The sequence below is a fragment of the Somniosus microcephalus genome, chromosome 3 (genome assembly GCF_052327205.1).
Source record: "Somniosus microcephalus isolate GS21.2 chromosome 3, FLI_Smic_1.0, whole genome shotgun sequence".
In the NCBI taxonomy this organism is placed as follows: domain Eukaryota; kingdom Metazoa; phylum Chordata; class Chondrichthyes; order Squaliformes; family Somniosidae; genus Somniosus; species Somniosus microcephalus.
In genome coordinates this window covers 64,978,312-65,001,665 of record NC_140989.1, presented here as the reverse complement: position 1 = coordinate 65,001,665, position 23,354 = coordinate 64,978,312, and the positions used below count along the sequence as shown (strand labels likewise).

At 43.5% G+C, this 23,354-nt stretch overlaps 1 protein-coding gene across 4 annotated transcripts in view; it reads left to right on the top strand.

Moving 5' to 3' along the window:
* ubr2 (ubiquitin protein ligase E3 component n-recognin 2) overlaps positions 1-23,354 on the top strand; it is a 162,512-nt gene that overhangs the window by 31,765 nt on the left and 107,393 nt on the right. For all 4 annotated transcript variants that reach the window (XM_085980818.1, XM_085980815.1, XM_085980809.1 and 1 more), the window contains exons 5-9: positions 8,663-8,793; positions 11,921-12,059; positions 12,972-13,034; positions 13,179-13,299; positions 21,388-21,495. In XM_085980818.1, coding sequence (XP_085836944.1) covers positions 8,663-8,793; positions 11,921-12,059; positions 12,972-13,034; positions 13,179-13,299; positions 21,388-21,495 — 562 coding nt within the window. The remainder of the gene's footprint in view (positions 1-8,662; positions 8,794-11,920; positions 12,060-12,971; positions 13,035-13,178; positions 13,300-21,387; positions 21,496-23,354) is intronic.

The window sequence follows — 23,354 nt, the reverse complement described above, 5'->3', positions numbered from 1 at the left end:
TTTACATCCTTAAGATGAAAATACAGTATATCATAGACAAATGTGTAATCCATTTATTATTTGGAAGATTATGCAGTTTAGTAATCAGCCCCATGGACTTGCACAGGTGTTAGTTCTTCACTTATAGCTACCTAATCTTAGTTCTTTGGAGTGTCCCCATATCCTTTTATTTCAAATATTTATCCAATTCCCTTTTAAATTATGTTACACTCTGTCTCAATAGCCACTTGTGTTCTAATCACCCCCTGTGAAAACATTTCTTCTGTCTTCCCCTTTTAGTAATTCTGAGTCTGTATCTCCATGTTATTGATTCAAGCATCAGTGGAAACAATATTGTACTGCTTGCTCTCTCAAAATCTTCAATAATTTTGACAACCTCCTTAATTTTCTCGGTTCTAGTGAAAAAGCACCAATTTTTCAATCCTTTCATTCCTGGTATTATTCTTGAATGTTGGCTGTTTGTTTTCCATGTCGCTAATATCGTTCCTACAACGGGGTCACCAGAACTGCACACACTACTCCAAATTGTGGCCGAACCAATGTCTTGCACAAATTCAACAGAGTTTTGTTGCTTTTTTGTATAACACCCAGAATTCTATTTGTCTTTTACTACCTGCACACTCACCTTGAAAGATCTATGTATCTGTTCCTGCACTCTTCAGAATTAGACTTTACTTCCTTTCACTGATTTTCCAAAAAAAAGTACCACTTCACATTTCTCTGCATTGAACTGCATCTGGCACCTACCTGCCCACTCATTAACCTATTTATGTCCTTCTGCAGTCTTTTGCTATCTTCTTGCAGATTGGCCTATTTTGGTATCGTGAACAAATGTTGGTATTTCTTGTGCTGACATCTAAATTATTTATGTAAATAGAAAGAGAGGTTCCAACTCTGATCCTTGGGGCACTGAATAACCCACATCCCTTCTCTGCGCTCAAGATCCATTTATCACGACTCTCGGTTCGCTTTCCCCTAGCCATCTCTTTAACCATATAGTTTCATTCTCATACCATATACCTTAATATTTGTAACCAGAATCTTGTTTGGCACCTTATCAAATGTTTCCAGCATCCAATGATTTCCCTTTATTTAGATGCTGTGATTTTTATCAAAAAAATCAATTAGTCAAACATGACCTTCCCGTTACTAATCCTTGCTGACTGCGCCCGATTAGCCCATGCCTTTCCGATTCTTCGTGAATTTCATCTCTTATTACAGACTCTCGAAATCTACTCACAACTGCGGTGAGACTAATTGGCCTAAAATTTCCTGGTATACCACCTTCCAGTGCTTGAACAGGGGTATAAAGTTTGCCACTGTGTGACACAATTTCCAAACTGATGTGGTTATTGACTTGACTATCTGTTTCCTATACTTGTTCAGTGTTTTGTAACTTCTGGGCCTGGTGATTTCTCCCCCATCTCCCCCTGCCCCGCACCGCCCGCACCCCCCCCCACAACCTTTAGTCCTTGCTCCTGGAACTGTTGTGGTTCTTGTGCAGCAGGTGTTCCCATGATGGTTTAGGTAGGCAAGTGGAGAGTATTCCATCACATTGTTGTAATTAATTTAAACTTTGTAGATGGCTGAGAAGCTCTGAGGGTTTGTGAAGTGAGCCACTTGTCACAGCAGATCTAGCTTCTGCTCTCCCCTTGAGTTATGTTATCTACTTCACTCAGAGGGTGGTAGGTTCATGGAATATGCTGTCCCAAAAAGCTGTAGAAGCTACATCATTACATAAATTTAAAACAGAAATAGACAGTTTCCTAGAAGTAAAGGGAATTAAGGGTTACGGGGAGCGGGCAGGAATTTGGACATGAGTCTAGGTTCGGATCGGACATGGCCCTGTGGGTAGCGGAGCGGGCCCAGGGGCCGTGTAGCCTGATCCTGCTCCTATTTTGTGTGTCTAATTCTGTTAGATTCAGGAGATGGTTCTGTGATAGTAGATTGGCGGTTAGGATCAGATCAGCCATGATCTTATTGAATGGCGGAGCAGGCTCGAGGGGCCGATTGGCCTGCTCCTATTTCTTATGTTCTTATGGTTCTGTTCAATTTCTAAACAGTGTTGACGGTGAGATACTTGGAAATTCATTGCCATTGAAGTTCAGGGGAAAGACTTTTCATGTTGGAGATTGTTATTGGCCAGTACTTTGGTGTAAATGTTATCAGCTTCTTGTCAACCCAACACTTGTCTTGCTACAGGTGGCATGGATTCTTTATTGAAGTACTTATGAATGCTAGTCAGAGTTGAAATAGAAGGATATTTCAGATGAATATGTGGCTAGAGGAATGGTGCAAGGAGGAGGGATTCAAATTCCTGGGACGTTGCAACCAGTTCTGGGGGAAGAGGGACCAGTTCAAACTGGACGGTTTGCACCTGGGCGGGTCCGGAACTGATGTCCTAGGGGGCGTGTTTGCTAGTGCTGTTGGGGAGGGTTTAAACTAAAATGGCAGGGGGTTGGGAACCTGTACGGGGAGACAGAGGAAAGGGAAGCAAGGATAGAAACAAAAGACAGGAAGGAGAAAAGCAAAAGTGGAAGGCAGAGAAATCAAGGGTTTAAATCAAACAGTAAAGAATAATTCTAAAAGGACAGTGTTTATTAAAAAAAAAAAAAAAAATCAAGCCTGAAGGCTTTGTGTCGTAATGCGAGGAGCATTCGTAATAAGGTGGATGAATTAGCTGCGCAAATAGATGTAAACGGATATGATATAATTGGGATTGCGGAGACATGGCTCCAGGGTGACCAAGACTGGGAATTCAACATCCAGGGGTATTCAAAAAAGGAAAAGGAGGTGGAGTAGCATTGCTGGTTAAAGAGGAGATTAACCCAATAGTAAGGAAGGATATTAGCTCTGATGTGGAATCTGTATGGGCAGAGCTGAGAAATACCAAGGGGCAGAAAACGTTAATGGGAGTTGTATACAGACCCCCAAACAGTAATGCTGAGGTTGGGGATGGCATTAAACGTGAAATTAGAGATGCGTGCAATAAAGGCACAGTAATTATCATGGGTGACTTTAATCTACATATAGATTGGGCTAACCAAATTAGTAACAATACTGTGGAGGAGGAATTCCGAGAGTGTATACGGGATGGTTTCCTGGAGCAATATGTCAAGGAACCAACCAGAGATCAGGCCATCTTAGACTGGGTATTATGTAATGGGAAAGGATTAATTAGCAATCTTGTTGTGCGAGGCCCCTTGGGGAGGAGCGATCATAATATGATAGAATTCTTCATTAAGATGGAGAATGAAGTAGTCGACTCAGAAACTAGGGTCCTGAATTTAAATAAAGGAAACTACGATGGTATGAGGCATGAGTTGGCTAGGATGGATTGGGGAACATTACTTAAAGGGTTGATGGTGGATAGGCAACGGCAAACATTTAAAGACCGCATGGATGAACTACAGAATTTGTTCATCCCTGTTTGGCATAAAAATAAAACAAAAAAGGTGACTCAACCATCGTTAACGAGGGAAATTAGGGATAGCATAAGATCCAAGGAGAGGGCATATAATTTGGCCAGAAAAAGCAGCAAACCTGAGGATTGGGAGCAGCTTAGGATTCAGCAAAGGAGGACAAAGGGATTAATTAAGAGGGGGAAAATAGAGTATGAGAGTAAGCTTGCAGGGAACATAAAAACTGACTGTAAAAGCTTCTATAGGTATGTGAAGAGAAAAAGATTGGTGAAGTGAAGCGTAGGTCCCTTGCAGTCAGAATCAGGGGAATTTATAATTGGGAACAAAGAAATGGCAAACCAATTAAATACATACTTTGGTTCTGCCTTCACAAAGGAGGACACAAATAACCTCCCAGAGATGGCGGGGAACATAGGGTCTAATGAGAGGGAGGAATTGAATGAAATCAGTATTTGTAGGGAAATGGTGTTAGGGAAATTGACGGGATTGAAGGCCGATAAATCCCCATGGTCTGATAATCTACATCCTAGGGTACTTAAGGAACTGGCCCTAGAAATAGTAGATGCATTGCTGGTCATCTTCCAAAATTCTATAGACTCTGGAACAGTTCCCATGGATCGGAGGGTAGCTAATGTTACCCCACTGTTTTTATAAAAAAAAAAAAAAAAAAGTAGTAGAGAGAAAACGGGGAATTATAGACTGGTAAGCCTGACATTGGTAGTGGGGAAAATGCTAGAGTCCATTATAGAAGATGTAATAGCAGAGCACTTGGAAAACAGTGACGGGATCGGACAAAGTCAACATGGATTTACAAAAGGTAAATCGTGCTTGATTAATCTACTGGAATTTTTTGAGGATGTAACTGGTAGAATAGATAATGGAGAACCAGTGGATGTGGTGTATTTGGACTTTCAGAAGGCTTTTGATAAGGTCCCGCGTAAGAGATTAGCATGCAAAGTTAAAGCACATGGGATTGGTGGTAAGGTACTGTCTTGGATAGAGAACTGGTTGGCAGACAGGAAGCTAAGAGTTGGAATAAACTGGGTTTTTTCCGAGTGGCAGGCAGTGCCTAGTGGGGTACCGCAGGGATCGGTGCTAGGACCCCAGCTATTCACAGTATATATAAATGATCTAGACGAGGGAACTAGATGTAATATCTCCAAGTTGCAGATGACAGAAAGCTGGGTGGGCGTGTGTGCTGTGAGGAGGATGCAGAGAAACTCCAGTATGATTTGGACAAGTTGGGTGACTGGGCAGAAGCATGGCAAATGCAGTATAATGTGGATAAATGTGAGGCTATCCACTTCGGTGGCAAAAACAGGAAGACAGATGATTATCTGAACGGCAATAGATTGGGGAAAAGGGGAAGTACAGAGAGACCTGGGTGTCCTTGTGCACCAGCCGCTGAAGTAAGCATGCAGGTGCAGCTAGGGTTGCAAAATTCTGGGAATTTTTAAAAGAGGAAACTTTCCATGGGAATTTTTGGGAATTTGAGAATTTATGGGAATTTTGAGTTTTTTTGCGCACTGATAGTTTTTGTCTCTGACCCTTATATTATCTTTGTCGTCAAAATAGACATACTGTTCCATACAAATAAAAACAGGCTTTCAAAACTTTATTTAGGTTATAATTTTGAACTTTATTGAACCCCCACAAAAAAGACCCATCTAAAATAAAATAAAAAGAGCGTCAGCTTATTTAGCCTGTAATTTGTCCTTATTTTGTCCCTTTGAGTCTTCTACTCCTCATTGCTCCTCCTGATTCTCTGACTCTGGCTCTGACGTGTCCATTTCCTCCTCTGTGTCAGTGTCTAGCTGTGTGGTGGACACTTCTGTATCTGGCTCAATAAGTTGTAGGTTCGCCCGGATAGCCACCAGTTTCTCCACACTCTTGTTAGTCAGCCTGTTGCGCACCTTTGTATGCGTATTCCCAAAAAGTGACCAGTTTCGTTCAGAGGCTGCTGATGAAGGTGGGATTTGGAGTATCACCGATGCAATAGGTGACAGGGCCTCAGATGCACAAAGTCCCTTCCACCAGCTATGTGCACTGATATGCTTGCATGATTCCCATCCCCATTCCAAAGGCCTTGCTTGGTAGAGAACTTTGCCAGACTTCCCAGAACTTTGCCCACATCCAGATTGAGATGGTGTGAGAGGGTAGAAATCACACTAAGCGCTGTTGATCTGTTCTCCAGAAAATATTGGTCTCCCAACATGCTTTGGGTCCAGCATGTATGCTGCAGCATGAATCGGCTTGACACAAAATTCTTGACGCGTCTGTATGAATTGAACAATTGCCTTCTCTGCTTTGAGCAGCAGGGATGTGGATGGGGCAATGCTGATTTGTTCTTTTAAATCAGTAAAAAGCCTGAGAACATCCGACAAGACAGCGTCATCTCCTTCAATCTGAGCAATTGCAGGTGCTACTGGTGAGAGTAGTTTAAGGCTGCTAACCACTCTGTCCCAAAACACATCATCCAGCAGTATTTTCTTGATGGTGGTTTCCATATCCCCAGACTGGGATATTGCCATTTCTTGCAGCGACTCCTTACCCTCCAGAAGGCTGTTGTACATTATGACAACACCACCCCATCTAGTGTTGTTGGGCAGCTTCAGTGTGGTGTTCTTGTTCTTTGTCATTTGCTTGGAGTTGTAGGTTGCTGCAAATACCTGTTTTCCCCTGACATACTTAACAACTTGCTTGGCTCTCTTGTACAGTGCTTCCATGGTTCTCAAACCCATGATGTCCTTGAGGAGCAGGTTAAGCCCATGAGCTGCGCACCCAATAGACGTAATATGAGGGTAGGCCTCCTCCACTTGAGCCCAAGCAGCCTGCATATTCGCAGCATTGTCAGTAACTACTGCAAAGACATTTTGTGATCCAAGATCGTTGATGACCGCTTTCAGCTCATCAGCAATGTATGTGCCTGTGTGTCTGTTGTCCTTCGTGTCTGTGCTCTTGAAGAACACTGGGAGAGGAGTGGAGACGATGTAGTTTATGATGCCCTCCCCTCGTACATTTGACCACCCATCTGAGATAACTGCACCACAGTCTGCCATCGCTATCGTTTCTTTGAGCTTTCCTTGGACTCTGTTATACTCAGCCTCCAGCAAATAAGTAGACAAAGGATGTCTGGTGGGAGGACAGTATGCAGGGCGAATAACATTGAAAAATCTCTTCCAGTACACATTGGCTGTGAGCATGAGGGGTGAGCCTGTTGCATATACAGCTCGAGCAAGGCACTCATCTGCATTCTTCTGGCTATGGTTATCCATTGTATCAAAGAACCTTCCAAGTGGGCCAGGAGTTGCTGATGATGAGGAGCCTGATGCTGAATGAGAACCATCATCATCTTGAATGGAAGCAGAGGAACTCTGGGCTGACTGCTGTGAGCTTTGAGTGAAGTTGTTGCATTTGGATAAATGCTGCTGCATCTTTGTGGCATTCTTTACATATGGCTTTCTACAGTGTTTGCACATGTACACAGTCTTTCCATCTTTAATGCCTGGGGTAAAATGCTTCCACACATCCGATGGTAAACGTGGCATTGTTCCATGCAGAGAAATAAAGGGCATTCATCTCTGTGTCGAACTGCGGTCGATCAGCACGATTGCAACAGGGTGAGTACATTTTTGCTGATGCTCCATGTGATGGAAGCATGACCTGTACACACACGACGCTACATCACCAACAGTGTATTATTTTGTTTATTTTAAATTGAAGGACAACAGAGTTCAAAAAATAACTGGTTTATTTGGCATAAAGTCTGATTTACTTACTGCATCATCACAACATCAGCAGAAAACAAAATGACTTCCGTCAGGACCCCTAACCTGGATCTTAAAAAAAACTATAGCAGTCTTACAGATGCCTGCAGGCCAATCACAATTCGATATGCAAATATTAGAGAGGGAGCTAATCGCTCATCCAACCAATCAGGACACATTTGTTCACAGTCACACACAAAACTTGTAATTATTAAAACAAGCCAAGTAAGAAGATAAACATATATTGATTAAGAAATTCCTTAATAATTAAGATTCCATCTCTGTTAATTTTAAGAGAGGACCTGTTTGGGGGGGGGTGGGGGGGGGGAAAAAGAAAGAAATACAAAAAAAACAATATTATGCTAGCATGTGCTTTTTTGGGCTAAATTCCCAAGCTAAACTTCCCGTGGAAAATTTCCAGAAATTTACCGGAAACTTTCCACCCCTTTGCAACCCTAGGTGCAGCAGGCGGTTAAGAAGGCAAATGGTATGTTGGCCTTCATAGCGAGAGGATTCGAGTACAGGAGCAAGGATGTCTTGCTGCAGTTGTACAGGGCCTTGGTGAGACCACATCTTGAGTATTGTGTGCAGTTTTGGTCGCCTTATCTGAGGAAGGATGTTCTTGCCATGGAGAGAGTGCAGCGAAGATTCGGCAGACTGATACCTGGGATGGCAGGAATGACGGATGAAGAGAGATTGGGTTGATTAGGCTTATATTCACTTGAGTTTAGAAGAATGAGATGGGATCTCATTGAAACTTATAAAATTCTAACAGGACTAGACAGGATCGATGTTCCCGATGGTCGGGGAGTCCAGAACCAGGGGTCACAGTCTAAGGATAAGGGGTAAGCCATTTAGGACAGAGATGAGGAGGAATTTCTTCACCCAGAGAGTGGTGAACCTGTGGAATTCTCTACCACACAAGGCAGTTGAGGCCAACTTATTAAATATATTTAAGAAGGAGTTCGATATATTTCTTAAGGCTAAAGGGATATGGGGAGAAAGCAGGGACGGTACTGAATTTGGATGATCAGCCATGATCTCATTAAATGGCGGAACAGGCTCGAGGGGCCGAATGGCCTGCTCCTGCTCCGATCTTCTATGTTTCTATGAATATGAAATTGTAGAGTAATTAGCGAGTAGCATCACTCCTGACTTTATGATGTAGGGAAGGTCATTTATGAAGCAGCTGAGGTAGTTTTTCCTCTACCCTGCGAGGAGGTTATTGGACTGCTCTGCTGTTGGGAGGAATTCCACCTTATGGCCTGGTTTGAAATTGACCACCTTTGTCATGTATGTGATAGATTGAAGTGGCCACTTCGGCGACACATCAGTTGCGAATAAATTGTTTTTACCGCTGCATTAGAATTCTCCATGTTATCATGATTAATTTTTGTTTGGATTGCTAGTCATTGGGCTTTTTGCTGTTGCATTCTGATTGAGTTGAGCTATAATTCACACTTATTTTCATAGGATCCACTGGCACATTTATCTGAGGACATGATTGGACGTGCCTACAATATTTTTGCAATTGCATTCAAATATGCTGTAGATATGCTGACGTGGGTGGAGGAAGATCGACTACCTTCTGGTTTAGAGCCTCCGTAAGTATGAATGTTGACATTGAACATAAGAAAATAAGAATTAAGAGCAGGGATAGGCCGTACGGCCCCTCGAGCCTGCTCCACCATTCAATAAGCTCATGGCTGATCTTTGACCTCCACTCCACTTTCCTGCCCGATCTCCATATCCCTTGATTTCCCCTGTAGTTCAAAAATCTATCTCTCTCCGCCTTGAATGTACTCAATGACACCGCATCCACAGCCCTTTGGGGTAGAGAATTCCAAAGATTCACAACCTACTGAGTCTCGGTCTTAAATGGCCGACTCCTTATCCTAAGACACTGCCCCCTAGTCCTAGACTCTCCAGCCAGGGGAAACGAGCTCTCGGTGTCGACCTTACCATGTTTTTATAATTATGTATGCAAATGCCTGTTGTTTGATGCAGATTTCCCAAAAAAACTCAGTTGAAAATTTTTGCACGTTTATTTTTTTGTGTCCCTCCTTCTGCTCTTTTCCTCCCCTGGTCCCACCATAGAATCATAGAAATTTACAGCACAGAAGGAGACCATTCGGCCCATCGTGTCCGTGCCGGCCGACAAAGAGCTATCCGGCCTAATCCCACATTCCAGCATTTGGTCCGTATCCTTGTAGGCTACGGCACCTCAAGTGCATATCCAAGTACTTTTTAAATGTGATAGGGTAGTAGAGTCAGAAACCCTTATCAGGCAGTGAGTTCCAGACCCCCACCACCGTCGAATCCCTGTAAACCTCTTGCCAATTACTTTAAATCTATGCCCCCTGGTTATCGACCCCTCTGCTAAGGGAAATAGGCCCTTCCTATCCACTCTATCTAGGCCCCTCATAATTTTATACACTTCAATTAGGTCTCCCCTCAGCCTCCTCTGTTCCAAAAAAAACCAGCCCCAGCATATCCAATCTTTCCTCATAGCTAAACTTCCCCAGCCCAGGGAACATCCTCGTAAACCTCCTCTGCACCCCCTCTAGTGCAATCACATCCTTCCTGTAATGTGACCAGAACTGCAAGCAGCATTCTAGCTGTGGCCTAACTAGTGTTTTATACAGTTCAAGCATAACCTCCCTGTTCTTATATTCTATGCCACAGCTAATAAAGGCAAGTATCCCGTATGCTTCCTTAACCACCTTATTTACCTGTCTTGCTACCTTCAGGGATCTGTGGACATGCACTGCAAGGTCCCTCTGATCTTCTCTTCTCAGTGTCCTACCGTTTATGGTGTATTCCCTTGCCTGTTAGCCCTCCCCTAATGCATTACCTCACACTTCTCTGGATTGAATTCCATTTGCCACTGTTCTGCCCACCAGACCAGTCCATTGATATCTTCCTGCAGTCTACAGCTTTCTTCTTCATTATCAACCACACGGCCAATTTTTGTGTCATCTGTAAACTTCTTAATCATACTTCCTACATTCAAGTCCAAATCATTGATATATACCACAAAAAAGCAAAGGTCCTAGTACTGAGCCCTGCGGAACCCCACTGGAAACAGCCTTCCAGTCACGCAAACGCCCTTTGACCATTGTTTCTTGCCTCTGAGCCAATTTCGGATCCAACTTGCCACTTTGCCTTGGGCCCCATGGGCTTTTACTTTCGTGACCAGTCTGCCATGTGGGACCTTCTCAAAAGCCTTGCTAAAATCCATATAGACTACATCAAATGCACTACCCTCCTCAAAGTGAAGATTTAATCTGTCCCTCAGAATTTTTTCCACTAATTTTCCCACCACTGAGGTTAGGCTGACTGGCCTGTAATTACTCGGTCTATCCTTTTCTCCCTTTTTAAACAACGGTACCATGTTAGCAGTCCTCTGCCACCATACCTGTAGCTAGAGAGGATTGGAAAATGATGGTCAGAGCCTCTGCTATTTCCCCTCTCACTGCTGGTTGAAACATCCTTGAACAATGCTAGAAGAGGACATTGCTGCTGCCCCCCACCCTGCTCCACTTGTTCTTTTCCTGCAAGACAACCAGGCTGAGACGAATTATATTTTGTGTCTCTGTGAACGGCTGTTTAAAATTGAATTTCAACTTGCACGGGGCTTCCAATGTTGCAGTTTAAAATAATTGACATTTTCGTTAGTTTGAGGTGCAGGGTCTAATTTTGGGAGTCCTGTACGCTAGCGGAATAAATACAGAATGCATTGCACCTCCTTCTTTTCGGTTTTTTCTTTAACCCACTTTTAATAAAGACACTGATGATGACAATTCCAAGGTGTGGTTCTCTTATTGCAACCAGCACCTCCCCCAAATACCCCTCCATATGTCAGCTGATCTAGCTTTGGTGTGCTGTTCCACTGTGGACAGTATCGCAGGCTAGCCTAATTATTTCCACACTTAATAGTTACCCGTAGGATTTTTTCAGCAAGGATCACTGAATAACAGTGGGAATTGGGAACATCAGCAGAGTTTTGCCTCTGCCTGCAAACCACCACCCCCCACCCCAGCCTAGACCAATGTGTAGTACTTTTCCTTCCTCTGATTTCATTGCAACTGCTTCCTCAAGCTATTGAATCATCTGGCGGTATGGCCCCAAGGGCATCATCAGCAGCTATCTGGTAACTCCTCAGAGTAGTCTGTCTTTACTTCTGTGCCTGATCAGTAAATGTTTACGGGCTCTTCTACTGTCGGGCTCATGGCAGCTGAGCCTGAATCTCTCCACAGGTGACTGAATTCCAGCAGAGGTTTTCTGGATGGCAGTCAGGAAGTGAAACCCTGATTGAGTTTTTATAATTAAACACCCAAGAAGGATCCCCATTTTTCTTTTTGGCCTCTGCTCTGTTCCTCTCCCTAGTGTGACCCAGTTGAGATTGGAAATTACGATACAGAATCAGAGGCCCCATAGAAAATGTATTGGAACACCAAAACCCTGCTCCACCATCATGGATAGTATGAAATTCATATATCGCAGCTAGTAACTGTTTTCTTGATCAAAAATTACTTTTGAGTGAGTGTTTTGCTCTGTGGTGTAGGTATAGAAGACCAGTTTCGTGTTCTGTTGTTATTGAAACCACTTCGGTATTTTGGTTATCCTTCTAAACCTGGAGATGCGGCTTTCACTTTGGAATACTTGTTTTTTGATTAACAAAGGCCATGAGGGAAATGTTAAATGCTTATGTGATTACTTTTTCTTTAGGGAAAAGGAAGATACTTACTTTTGTATGTTATTTAATGACGAAGTCCATACTTATGAGCAAGTGATTTACACCTTGCAGAAGGCTGTGAACTGTACACAGAAGGAAGCTGTCAGCTTTGCAACCACTGTGGATAGAGATGTGAGTTTTTATTTTTGGAATATTTTCCACTTGTAATAAGTACACTAAGTTCACCAAAAGCAGTTGCAGCTTGGAAAGATTTTTTTATTTTTACAGTAAAGTGGTAAAATTGCTGAACTTCAATTCTGCAAATGTAATTCAGTTACATAGAAGTGAGAAAAACTGTCATAACTGGATAATCCTGTGGCTTCTAATTTCCATATTGTGTACAGAATTTATGCATGCAAGTTCTGCCTTGTACTATGTGTATGTTTATATTGCCCATGATGTATCTATTGGAGGCATAACTCGCAATGTTTCCACAGTTTGACAGCATAAGTACAAAAAAAATCTCTACTTTTCATTCTTAATTAATTTAGCTGATAATCTCGATTCACGAATGGAAGGACCTATATTTAGAGGGGGTGATGAACTCCACTTAAACGTATTTTCTCTACTTTCTTTTTCTTTCTGTCACCTTTTCTCCCTGCTCAGCAAGTCAACCTACTCACTGGCTGTTGCCAGTTTCTGAAAATAGCAATCCACCATAAAGTACTTGAAAGAGCCCAAGGTGTGATTCTATCTCTCCCCGCCCCCCCCCCCCCACCCTCCAGCAGCATCTTCGAGTCGCACAGCTGAAGTTAGCAACTCACCATATGGAGAGTTACAGGTGCAAACCTGTATCCAAACATTAAAAAGCAGTGCACCACCACACCTTCATATGCAATGCTACAGGATCTAAAAAATCTCTTTCAAGAGACTCCACTTCTGTCTCTTGTGGAATATTTGACGACTTAGAATTCTTTTCGGTGTATCTTGTATACATCTTGGTTTATTATACTGATGACTTCTCTTGACTTAAGAGTTTTTGTTGGAGTTCAGGTTGTAAAAGGTTTCATTTGTAAAATATTTTTATTTTTCTGATATTTTCAGGGCCGTAGATCAGTTCGATATGGCGACTTCCAGTTTTGTGAGCAGGCAAAAACAGTAATAGTGGTAAGAATTTTCCTCTGAACATTAAACAAAATGTACCTGTGTTCATAAAAACAATTAGAGGTTGGTGTGTGTGTGTGTATATATTCTTCTGACCTTCAACAGCTTGACAACTGATTTTTTTTTTCAATGTTTGATTTGCTCTAGAGGAATACCAGTCGACAAACAAAGCCGCTAAAGGTGCAAGTAATGCATTCATCTGTTGTTGCACATCAGGGTTTTGCCCTAAAACTCTTAATTTGGCTGAGCCAGGTGATTGGCTACTCAGGTAAGCGTTGTCAGAAAATAAATCCCAGTTAACCTTGTGATGTATAGCATTGGGCATACTTAAAAAGCAATGCAATTGGTTTAGTTCAAAAAAAAATGATGGCTTGATTTTTTTTTTTAATTCTCCATTTCCTATCTTGAAAATGACCATTAATGATACTGTTTTGTCTTGAAAATTGAAGGTAGGTTTGTGTTATGGATAGTTTTTTTAAATAATGGAATGTGAATCCTATGTTCGAGAGAGAGATTCCTTTTTTGAGCAATTGGTTACTGATGCGCTCCTCACCACAGGCTGTGCTATCTCTTTGCTGAAGAAGTGAAGCAGATATGCTTCATTGACCTTGTCTGAAGGATCCAAGCATTGGTCTGGATATCGGTGTCGTGGCTGTTCCCCTGTTTGGCACTGGAATGCATTTGCTTCCCTTTTCACAGATTAAATGCTAATCTTCTGAATTACACACAGTCATACTGTAACTAGGTATCCGGAAGTAAAAGATATATCTTTTTAAAGTAGAACATGGAAATAGATGGACAGTGACTTTCTCCTTCAAACTTTGTCACTTTTCTAAACCTAGCTTCTTAATTCTTTCACTGAGGAGGGAGAGAGAGAACAACTTGGTGTATTCGTGGGCAATTGGGAAAAAAAAATCCAGTGCACAAACTGGATTATGATGCAAGCTTGTTTTGTTTAACTTTGGGACTGGCAAGACCTTGTCTGTTAGTTGTCATATGGGAAATCTTGATTCTTCATGCTAAATTTCTTAAAGGTGGGACCTCCATTATCTGCTGTAATGGAGGGTTCCTCATTTTATCCCTCATCCCAGGTAGATAATGGAAATGGCAAGATAATCAAAGAATAGCCAAATTTGGGTGCTGAAAGTATGGTGCACTAATACTGCAGTCACAGGAATGAAGAAAAGTCTATTCAATTCATGTTATTTATATTGTAATATTTTTGGGGGCATGAAGTTGATCTATGCCCATAGGACAAAAGCAAAATACTGCAGATCTGAAATAACAGAAAATGCTGGAAATACTCAGCAGGCCAGGCAGCATCCGTGGAGAGAGAAACAGAGTTAACGTTTCATCAGAACAGGATCCCAGACCTGAAACGTTAACTCTGTTTCTCCACGGATGCTGCCTGGCCTGCTGATTATTTCCAGTATGCCCATAGGAGCTTGGTGTTAACAAACTACTGTATGTAGTGAAGCAAACTCTCAAAAGTTTTGGCAGGCATTCAAAGGTGTCGATAATTGGAGCGCTGGTAGTAGTTTTCCATGTATAACCAAAACCCACAAGGACTTATTCTCATCCTTTGGAAAAAAAATCAACTAAAAATTGTGCGTATTGTGAGTCGCCCACAGCCACTGATTTACTAATTTCTGGTAGCTTGAGTAAAGCAGAATTCCCCAGATGGCTTATTGGGTAAATACACTGTGGTGTATGTGCCTTTAAGAGCCCCCTGTGTATTGTAATGGCCACTCGGGCTATATAAGCCTGTATATTGTCTTGTATCTGTTAGTTCACCTCCAGACTTTGTTCAGTAAACACCTGTGAAACCTACTCCTGCCTTCCGTGTCTCTATTAACACACGGATACAACCGTGGCGACGAAGTGGAAACGGACTTACCTGCAATTCGGCAGCACCTGAAGAAGATCGATTCCTCAGACGAAAGTCAAAGAAAAGCAAGAAAAAAAACCAAAAAAAAAACTCTGGTTTCACCAGCTAGCCGAGCTGGTGGCAGGTACTGCAATAATCCTTCCTGGGCGGCGGGCTGGGGCTCCATCGGCTGGCTCTGCAGCGGGGCCGAGCAGCGAAGGCGGAGGCAAACACAGACAGAGGGGGGGAGCACTCGGGAGACGGCCGGCACTGCAAAGCAGGTCGGCGTTCGGACAAGCAGAGGGAGGGAAAAGTCCCAGAGAGTCCGGCGGGAACGAGTCTCCACCTGTAAATAAAAACCGCGGAAAACAGCATTGGCAGCAGCAGCAGCGGCGGGCAAGCGCGGGAGGTGCCATTTTTTTCCCCCCAAGATGCCTAAGGCTGGCAATATTAATGCTTTCGATAACAATATAGAGAATTGGACCACATATGTGGAAAGAGTGGAGAAATATTGCACAGCGAATGAAATAAAAGATGATAAAAAGGCATCGGTACTTCTAAATCTAATGGGCGCAAGGACATACGGGCTGTTACGAAACTTAATCGCTCCAGCCAAACCGATGGACAAGAATTTTAAGGAGATTGTTGATACCCTACACTGCCAATTATGGACAGGACTGGCAGATTCTCTACGAGACAAATTCGTCTGCGGTCTCCTGAGTGAAGGAACACAAAAAAACTACTTTCTGAGAAAGATTTGACACTGGACAAGGCTTTCAGTGTGGCTGTATCACACGAAGCAGCAGCAAGAGGAGCTGCAAAGATACAGCAAAAGCCACAGGACTTCGGCACCCATGAAATGACACGGGGTTTCGAGAGATGTTATCGCTGCGGCAGATCCACCCATGACCAGCGGGACTGCTGGTTCAAGGACAAAGCATGCAGGCAATGCGGAAAGATGGGACACATTACACGTGTATGCCGATCTGGAAACAAAAAATCCACTGACAGAAAAAGAATCAATAAAGGAAAGTACAGAAAGGTACAAATGATGACGGACAGTAGCTCCGAAGACCAGAAGAGCGATAGCGACTCCGGAAACAAGAGACTAAACTGTCTCAAATTACATAATGTAATTGCCAAAGAAGATTACCAGACCATTTGGGTTACCCTCACGATAGCGGGGTCACTAGTCAAAATGGAGCTAGATACAGGATCAGCTCTGACCGTCATAAGTAGATGGGATTACGAGCGGCTATTTCCGCATATACCTTTTGAAAGACACATCCATTATCTTGAAAACATATACGGGGCAGAAAGTATACCCCAAAGGAAAAATGAAGGTGCCTGTTGTATACAACGGCAAGGAAATACAGAAGTTGTATTTATACGTTCTGCAAGATGGTGGTCCACCGCTGTTTGGACGTGAATGGATCAGGAAGATACGTTTGGACTGGCACTCCATTCAGGCACTGACGGTGACCAGTAAGAAAAAAAACGATGATGACATCATACCTGAACGATTAAAAGACATCTTGGCCAACGCCAAACAAGTGTTCCAACAGGAACTAGGAACCTTGAAAGGCGTCACCGCCTCAATAAAGGTGGAAGATGCGGCAATTCCCAAGTTTTTTAAGGCAAGACCGGTGCCATACGCAATTCGTCCAGCAGTCGAGGCAGAGCTGGAGAATTTGGAAAAGACAGGCGTGTTATCCAAGATAGATTGGAGCGAGTGGGCAACACCCATCATCCCAGTCATGAAGAAAACGTTGAATAATGATAAATCTGAAGAACAGAGAAAAATTCGCATCTGTGGGGACTTCAAGGTGACTGTAAACCCAGTCCTTCACACGGTACAGCATCCTCTTCCGAGGATAGAAGATATTTTTGCCTCACTATCCGGAGGGAAACGTTTCACCAAAATTGACTTAGCACAGGCATATCTACAGATGGAGGTTGAGGAGGCCTCTAAAAAGTATCTCACAATAAACACACACAAAGGCCTGTACCAGTACAATTGACTGGTTTTCGGAATAGCATCAGCTCCAGCTATCTGGCAAAGAGCTATGGAACAAGTCCTGCAAGGAATTCCTGGGACTCAATGCTACGTGGACGACATCCTTTGTAACGGGAGAAAACGACAACGAACACCATGCCAATTTGGAGAACGTACTCACTAGGCTGAGCGAACAGGGCCTACGAGCAAACCGCCCCAAGTGCGAATTTTTCCAGAAACAAATATCATATTGTGGCCACATAATGAATGAAGAAGGGTTGCATAAGTCCCCTGAGAAAATTGAAGCGGTCATAAAAGCACCAGCACCTGAAAATGTCTCTCAATTAAGGTCGTTCCTGGGATTGATAAATTACTAACATAAATTTTTACCGAACTTGTCAACTGTTCTGCACCCTCTTAACGAACTGCTACAAACGGGAGTAATTTGGGAATGGAGCGAGGACTGTAAACGTGCCTTCCATAAATGTAAAGGCTTGATCACGTCCAAGAAAGTTTTGGCTCATTACAACCCATCACTGCCAATCAGACTGGCGTGCGATGCATCCCCTTACGGCGTAGGAGCGGTATTATCACAGATTCCCTGATGGCTCGGAGCGGCCGATAGCTTTTGCGTCACGCTCATTGAACTCAGCTGAGCGTAACTATGCCCAGATCGACAGGGAAGCACTCAGCCTGGTATGGGGAGTGAAGAAATTCAACCATTACCTACACAGACTAAAATTTACCTTGTTGACTGACCATCAACCCCTCGTCTCCATATTCAACCCTAAAAAGGGCGTTCCCATTATGACAGCGCAAAGGCTACAGAGGTGGTCCCTTTTCCTAGGGGCACACCAATATGACATAGAATACAAAGGATCAAAACAGCATGGGAATGCTGACGGTTTATCGCGCCTACCGTTGCCAACGGTAGAAGAGGCACCTACAGTAGACCCAGTGGAGATGTTCCACTCAACCATAGTGGAATGTCTACCAGTAACAAATTCTGCCATTGAAAAGGAAACTAGAAATGACCCGACTCTCTCTCGAGTCTACGATTTAACGGTGAAGGGATGGCCAGCACATGGCGAACCACTGTTGCCAGCATTCTCGCAAAGAAGAGAACAGCTGTCAGTGTGCCGCGGAACCTTGATGTGTGGATCCAGAGTGGTGATTCCACCCAAACTCCAGGATAAAGTGCTAAAGGAGCTTCACGAGGGGCATCTGGGTGGAGTGAAAATGAAGAACCTAGCCAGGGCGTTTGTATGGTGGCCAGGTATCGATGGAGACATCGAAGAAATGACCAAGAGCTGCCTAGGATGCCAGAAGGTCCAAAACGCTCCACCACAAGCCCCTCTACATCCATGGGAGTGGCCCTCATCTCCCTGGCAAAGGGTACACATCGACTTTGCTGGTCCATTTATGGACTCGATGTTCTTAATCACGGTTGATGCACACTCCAAGTGGCCGGAGGTAATAAAGATGTCCTCCACCACCACGGAAAAAACCATCACAGCATTAAGGACCATATTTGCCAGGAATGGGCTGCCTGAACAGATCTGTTCTGATAATGGACCGCAATTTGTGTCCGAAGAATTCAGGAAGTTCTTAAAAAAACAATGGGGTTAAGCACTACACGTCCGCCCCATACCATCCCGCCACCAATGGATTGGCTGAAAGGTTTGTCCAGACCTTCAAGAAGGCCATAAAGGCCATGGGTAATGAAGACATAAAACGTCAGCATAAGGTAGATAACTTCTTGTTTGCATACAGGAATGCAACACACATGGTTACAAACCAAACTCCCGCCATGATGTTCTTCAATAGAAGCCTAAGATGCCGGCTGGATTTGATCAAGCCAAACATCAGAAGGGACGTGGAGAACCGGCAATTTCAAGGCATGAATGAAAGGCCAACTAGAACCTTCCAGATAGGTCAACAAGTTTTGGCCCGGGACTACCGTACCGAGAAATGGCAGCCTGGAACTATTTGCACACGACTAGGACCGCTGATGTATACCGTGGACATTGGAGAAAGCATAAGGCGCCATGTTGACCAGATCATAGTCATCCGAAAAGGGACAACCTACACCACAACTCTATACGCCTAATGATGAAGCAGAGATACCCATAGTATCTACCTCCGATCCGGTGATACTGGAACCAGATGAACCCGACACTGGCATTCAAGCCGAATCAGCCTTGCCAAAAGAACCTACTACACCACCAGAAACTGCTACACCACCGAGGCGTTATCCGGACCGAGTCAGGAAGCCTCCAGAAAGACTGACTTATCATTGATTAACTGAAGCAATGTGTAGATTATTGTTCTTGTAACATGTAATTAATGATTACTTAAAATATTATGTACTGGTTGGCTAAAAGGGGAGGAATTGTAGTGTATGTGCCTTTAAGAGCCCCTGTGTACTGTAATGGCCACTCGGGCTATATAAGCCTGTATATTGTCTTGTATCTGTTAGTTCACCTCCAGTCTTTGTCCAGTAAACACCTGTGAAACCTATTCCTGCCTTCCATGTCTCTCTTAACACACGGATACAACATATACTGCATAGTGTAATATGAAGCCATCACCTGATGGAAAATACACATGGTTAGACTTTGGAGGAAGATGAGATTGGGGTTGGCTGTGTTGATCTCCACAGTGAAATAGCCTGCCGATGCTCAGTGTCTTGGCTCATTCAAGATCTGGCCACTCTGGTGAGCAATCGGAGAGATGTTGGTACTTGTGAAACTGTATTCGGGCATGAGTCCACACCTCCAGGAGAGAAAGGGAAATAAATTGACCAAGGGAAGAAAATAGGTTCATTGAAGCACTTGAAAGTGACCTCCTATCAGTGAATGCTGGATAGCTTCAACTGAATATAATGGCACTTTTCTTTTTGGTGCTGTCTTTCTTGTGTACTTGCAAGCTACAGTAAACTCTCATTTAAATAGCACCTAATTATCCGGAATTCTCTAATAACTGGTAAAATTCAGGAGTAGGTTCAGGAACCCAAAAGTAAGTTTTACTGTATATTTGTGGCTGTGTAACTGGGGTTCTCGTACCTTTTGCCGTGTAACCGGGGCTCCTGCACATGTGGCCGTATAACCAAGGCTCCTGCACAAGTGGCCATGTAACCGGGGCTGCTGGATCTGTGGCCGTGTAACTGGGGCTCCTGTACCTGTGGCTGTGTAACCAAGGCTCCTGCACAAGCGGCCGTGTAACTGGGGCTGCTGGATCTGTGGCCGTGTAACTGGGGCTCCTGTACCTGTGGCTGTGTAACAGGGACTCCTGGCTCTGTGGCTGTGTAACCAAGGCTCCTGCACAAGTGGCCGTGTAACCGGGGGCTCCTGCACATGTGGCCGTGTAACCGTGGCTCCTGTACCTGTGGCCGTGTAACCAAGGCTCCTGCACAAGTGGCCGTGTAACCGTGGCTCCTGTACTTGTGGCTGTGTAACCAAGGCTCCTGCACAAGTGGCCGTGTAACCGTGGCTCCTGTACCTGTGGCTGTGTAACAGGGACTGCTGGACCTGTGGCTGTGTAACCAGGGCTCCAGCACAAGTGGCTGTGTAACGGGGCTCTCTTACCTTTGGCCATGGTCACTCCATGTCCCTTCTTCTGGTCTGAGGTTGGCCGATATATAAATTGCCTTGGTAGGTATACCTCTCCGTTATCCAAAATTTTTAATTAACCGGCACCATCCCAGTCCCGTAGGTGCCGGATACGGAAGAGTTTACTGTATATTAATAGTTAAGGAGAGAATTACTGCATCAGCTTAACTTGAGTATATAAAAAAAAAATCATGGTTGCTGTGTCAAAATATTCCCACAACCTAACAGCATTGTGGGAGCACCTTTACCACACGGATTGTAGTGGTTCAAGAAGGTGGCTCACCACCACCTTTCATTAGGGTAACTAAGAATGGGCAATCAATGCTGGCTTTGCCAGTGATGTCCTCATCTCAAGAATTTAAAAAAAAAAAAAAATCCTTGGAGGTTCCAAGCATTTAATGAGATAAGTAGGATTTAAAATTCTGCTGGACTGGATATGCAGATCTAAACCATTTGATAAGTGGGTATGCCTACTGCGACCAAGTTAAATTGTTGGCATATGTATGAAAAACCCAATTTAAGTTGTTTTCTGCTTGAAAAATATTTTTGGTTCAGTACAGTTCTCAAACAATCATTCTACTGACATGTATTTACCAATTTTCATTTAGGCTTTACTTGAAAGCAGCACTTTTTATGGTGTTAGTGAAATATAAAATTAGTTTAGAAAATATGTGACCGTCTTGAATTTAAACTCATTATATTAAAACTTGTACCTTGTACTTGAAAGGGAAAAATTCTCCCTGGGGAAGTACTTTCAAGGCAGCTGGTACAATGTGACTGGTGGGCTGTGTATTGGGCACCACCACATCAGACAGCACCGTGACCTGTTCATCTTGTGTTCAGATAAACAGCTAGAATTTTTTTTTTTTTTGCTTAACAAAGGTGGATTGAGGCGAATATTGTGTCAAGTAGGATTACAACAAAGACCAGATGAAGACAATTCTTCTCTCGTTGATAAATTGATGCTCTGCGACTCAAAACTATGGAAAGGTAATATTTTATTTTGTAAACGTTAGTAATGTATAAATTGTTAGTTTGAAACCTACTGGATGCGCAATATTTCATACATTATTTCTTATCCCTTTGAAGTTTGTCTTACTTAAATTTAAAACCTTGATTTGTGACTCCCTTCTCAAACCTAATATCAAATTCATTCATAATATGGTCACAATTTACTAGATGTTCCCTTACTGTCAGATTGTTAACTAATTTGTGTTGGTTACTCATCAATAAATCTAATATGGGGGGCCTGTTCTCTTGTTGGTTCTAAAACATTGGGGGAGAAATTTGGTGTATCCCTGTTTGGGGCACTATTATCGGCCGGGCGCAGTTTTTAGTGCCCGGCGCTCATTATCGCCTCCGATGGCAAACTTGGCCTCTATCGCCCCTGGAGGTGATTTGAGTGCTAAATCAGGCACTACACAACTGTCTTAAGGCGCTAACGATGAGGAGCGAGGCGCTACCTCAGCGCTGGCGAAGCTCAGGTGATGTCAGTTAGTAATGGAACACAGACAGACTGGCACCTTCCAGTTCTTAAAGGGGAGGGGCCATCTTTCTGGCCAACCACACCCTGCTCATTACAGCCTTGAACCTCTGCCTGGAGAGACCTCTAAAGCAATTGTGTTGGATGCACTAATGGATCGGCCCAGGGAAAGAGCTCGGTGCTTAAGAACCTGAAAAGTGGTGCTGAGGGCCAAAACTCCTTAGGACAGTGTTAAATCTTTCCAGACGTGTCTCTCCCTCTCAACCTGCGTGTACCAAAAATTTTGCCGACAAGGGAGGAAGCGGCTGCCTTTAAATAGGGCTCCCCCAGCCGTTTCCCGACTGCAAAACGTTCCCCTCTACCTGTCGTCGCTAGCGGCAGGCGGAAAGGCAGGGGGCGCGACTCATTATCCGGTCTGGGGCGTTGCACGCTCGACTGATGTCACGATCTGCGGGTGCAGGAGATCGTGGTGGTAGTGTTTAACGCCGCTGCAAACTGGTCAATTTGGCGAGCGGCGCAAACATCGCCGCGCTCAGGCGCTAGTTGATTTGTGCCCTCTTAGGGTGCTAAGGGGAGGCGCTAATCAACCGAATTTTTCCCCCATTGTTTCAGAAAATTTCTGAATACTTTCTAGAAATTCATTGCCTTTACAACTTGAGCTGTTCTGCTTCTCCGTGAATGTGAAATTGAAATCTCCCATTATAACTGTTGTTTCTGCTGCATGCTTCCCTGATCTCAATATTTATACATTTCACCACTGCATCACTACCGTTAGGAGGTCTGTAGGCAACTCCCACCAGAGTCTTGCATTCTTTGCTGTTCCTTAGTTCAGCCTATTGTGTTTCGACTGCCTGATCACCCTTCCTGAAATCCTTAGTTCTGCTGCTGGAATTGTGTCTGCTACCAATATTTCTACTTCTCCTTTCCCAATTTCCCTGCCCTTTCTAAAGATCCTATAGCTTGGAATATTTAGCTCCCAGTCATGCTCAGTTTATAGCCAGGTCTCTGTGATGACTACTACATTATGCCCTTTAAGCTCCATTAGTGCTTCTAACTCACCTTTTATTTCTTATACTACATGCTTTTGTGTACAGAATTCTTATTTGGGTAACCTTGCCTATATGCCCTGATGGTGTTTTTATCTCACTTTTTGACTTGACTTAAGATTTTTTTTTTTGCTGATAATCTGTTCATTGCTATACAGGCAATTTAACATCTTATTTTTCAGCACTCATTTATTTATTACAGGTATTTTATTATATATTCCTATAACCTTTTCTGTTCCTGGAGTATTTGTATTTATCATTTTATGTACTCTGACTTTTGCTCTTACCCCTCTTTGCTTTATCTTTAGGTTGCTATTATT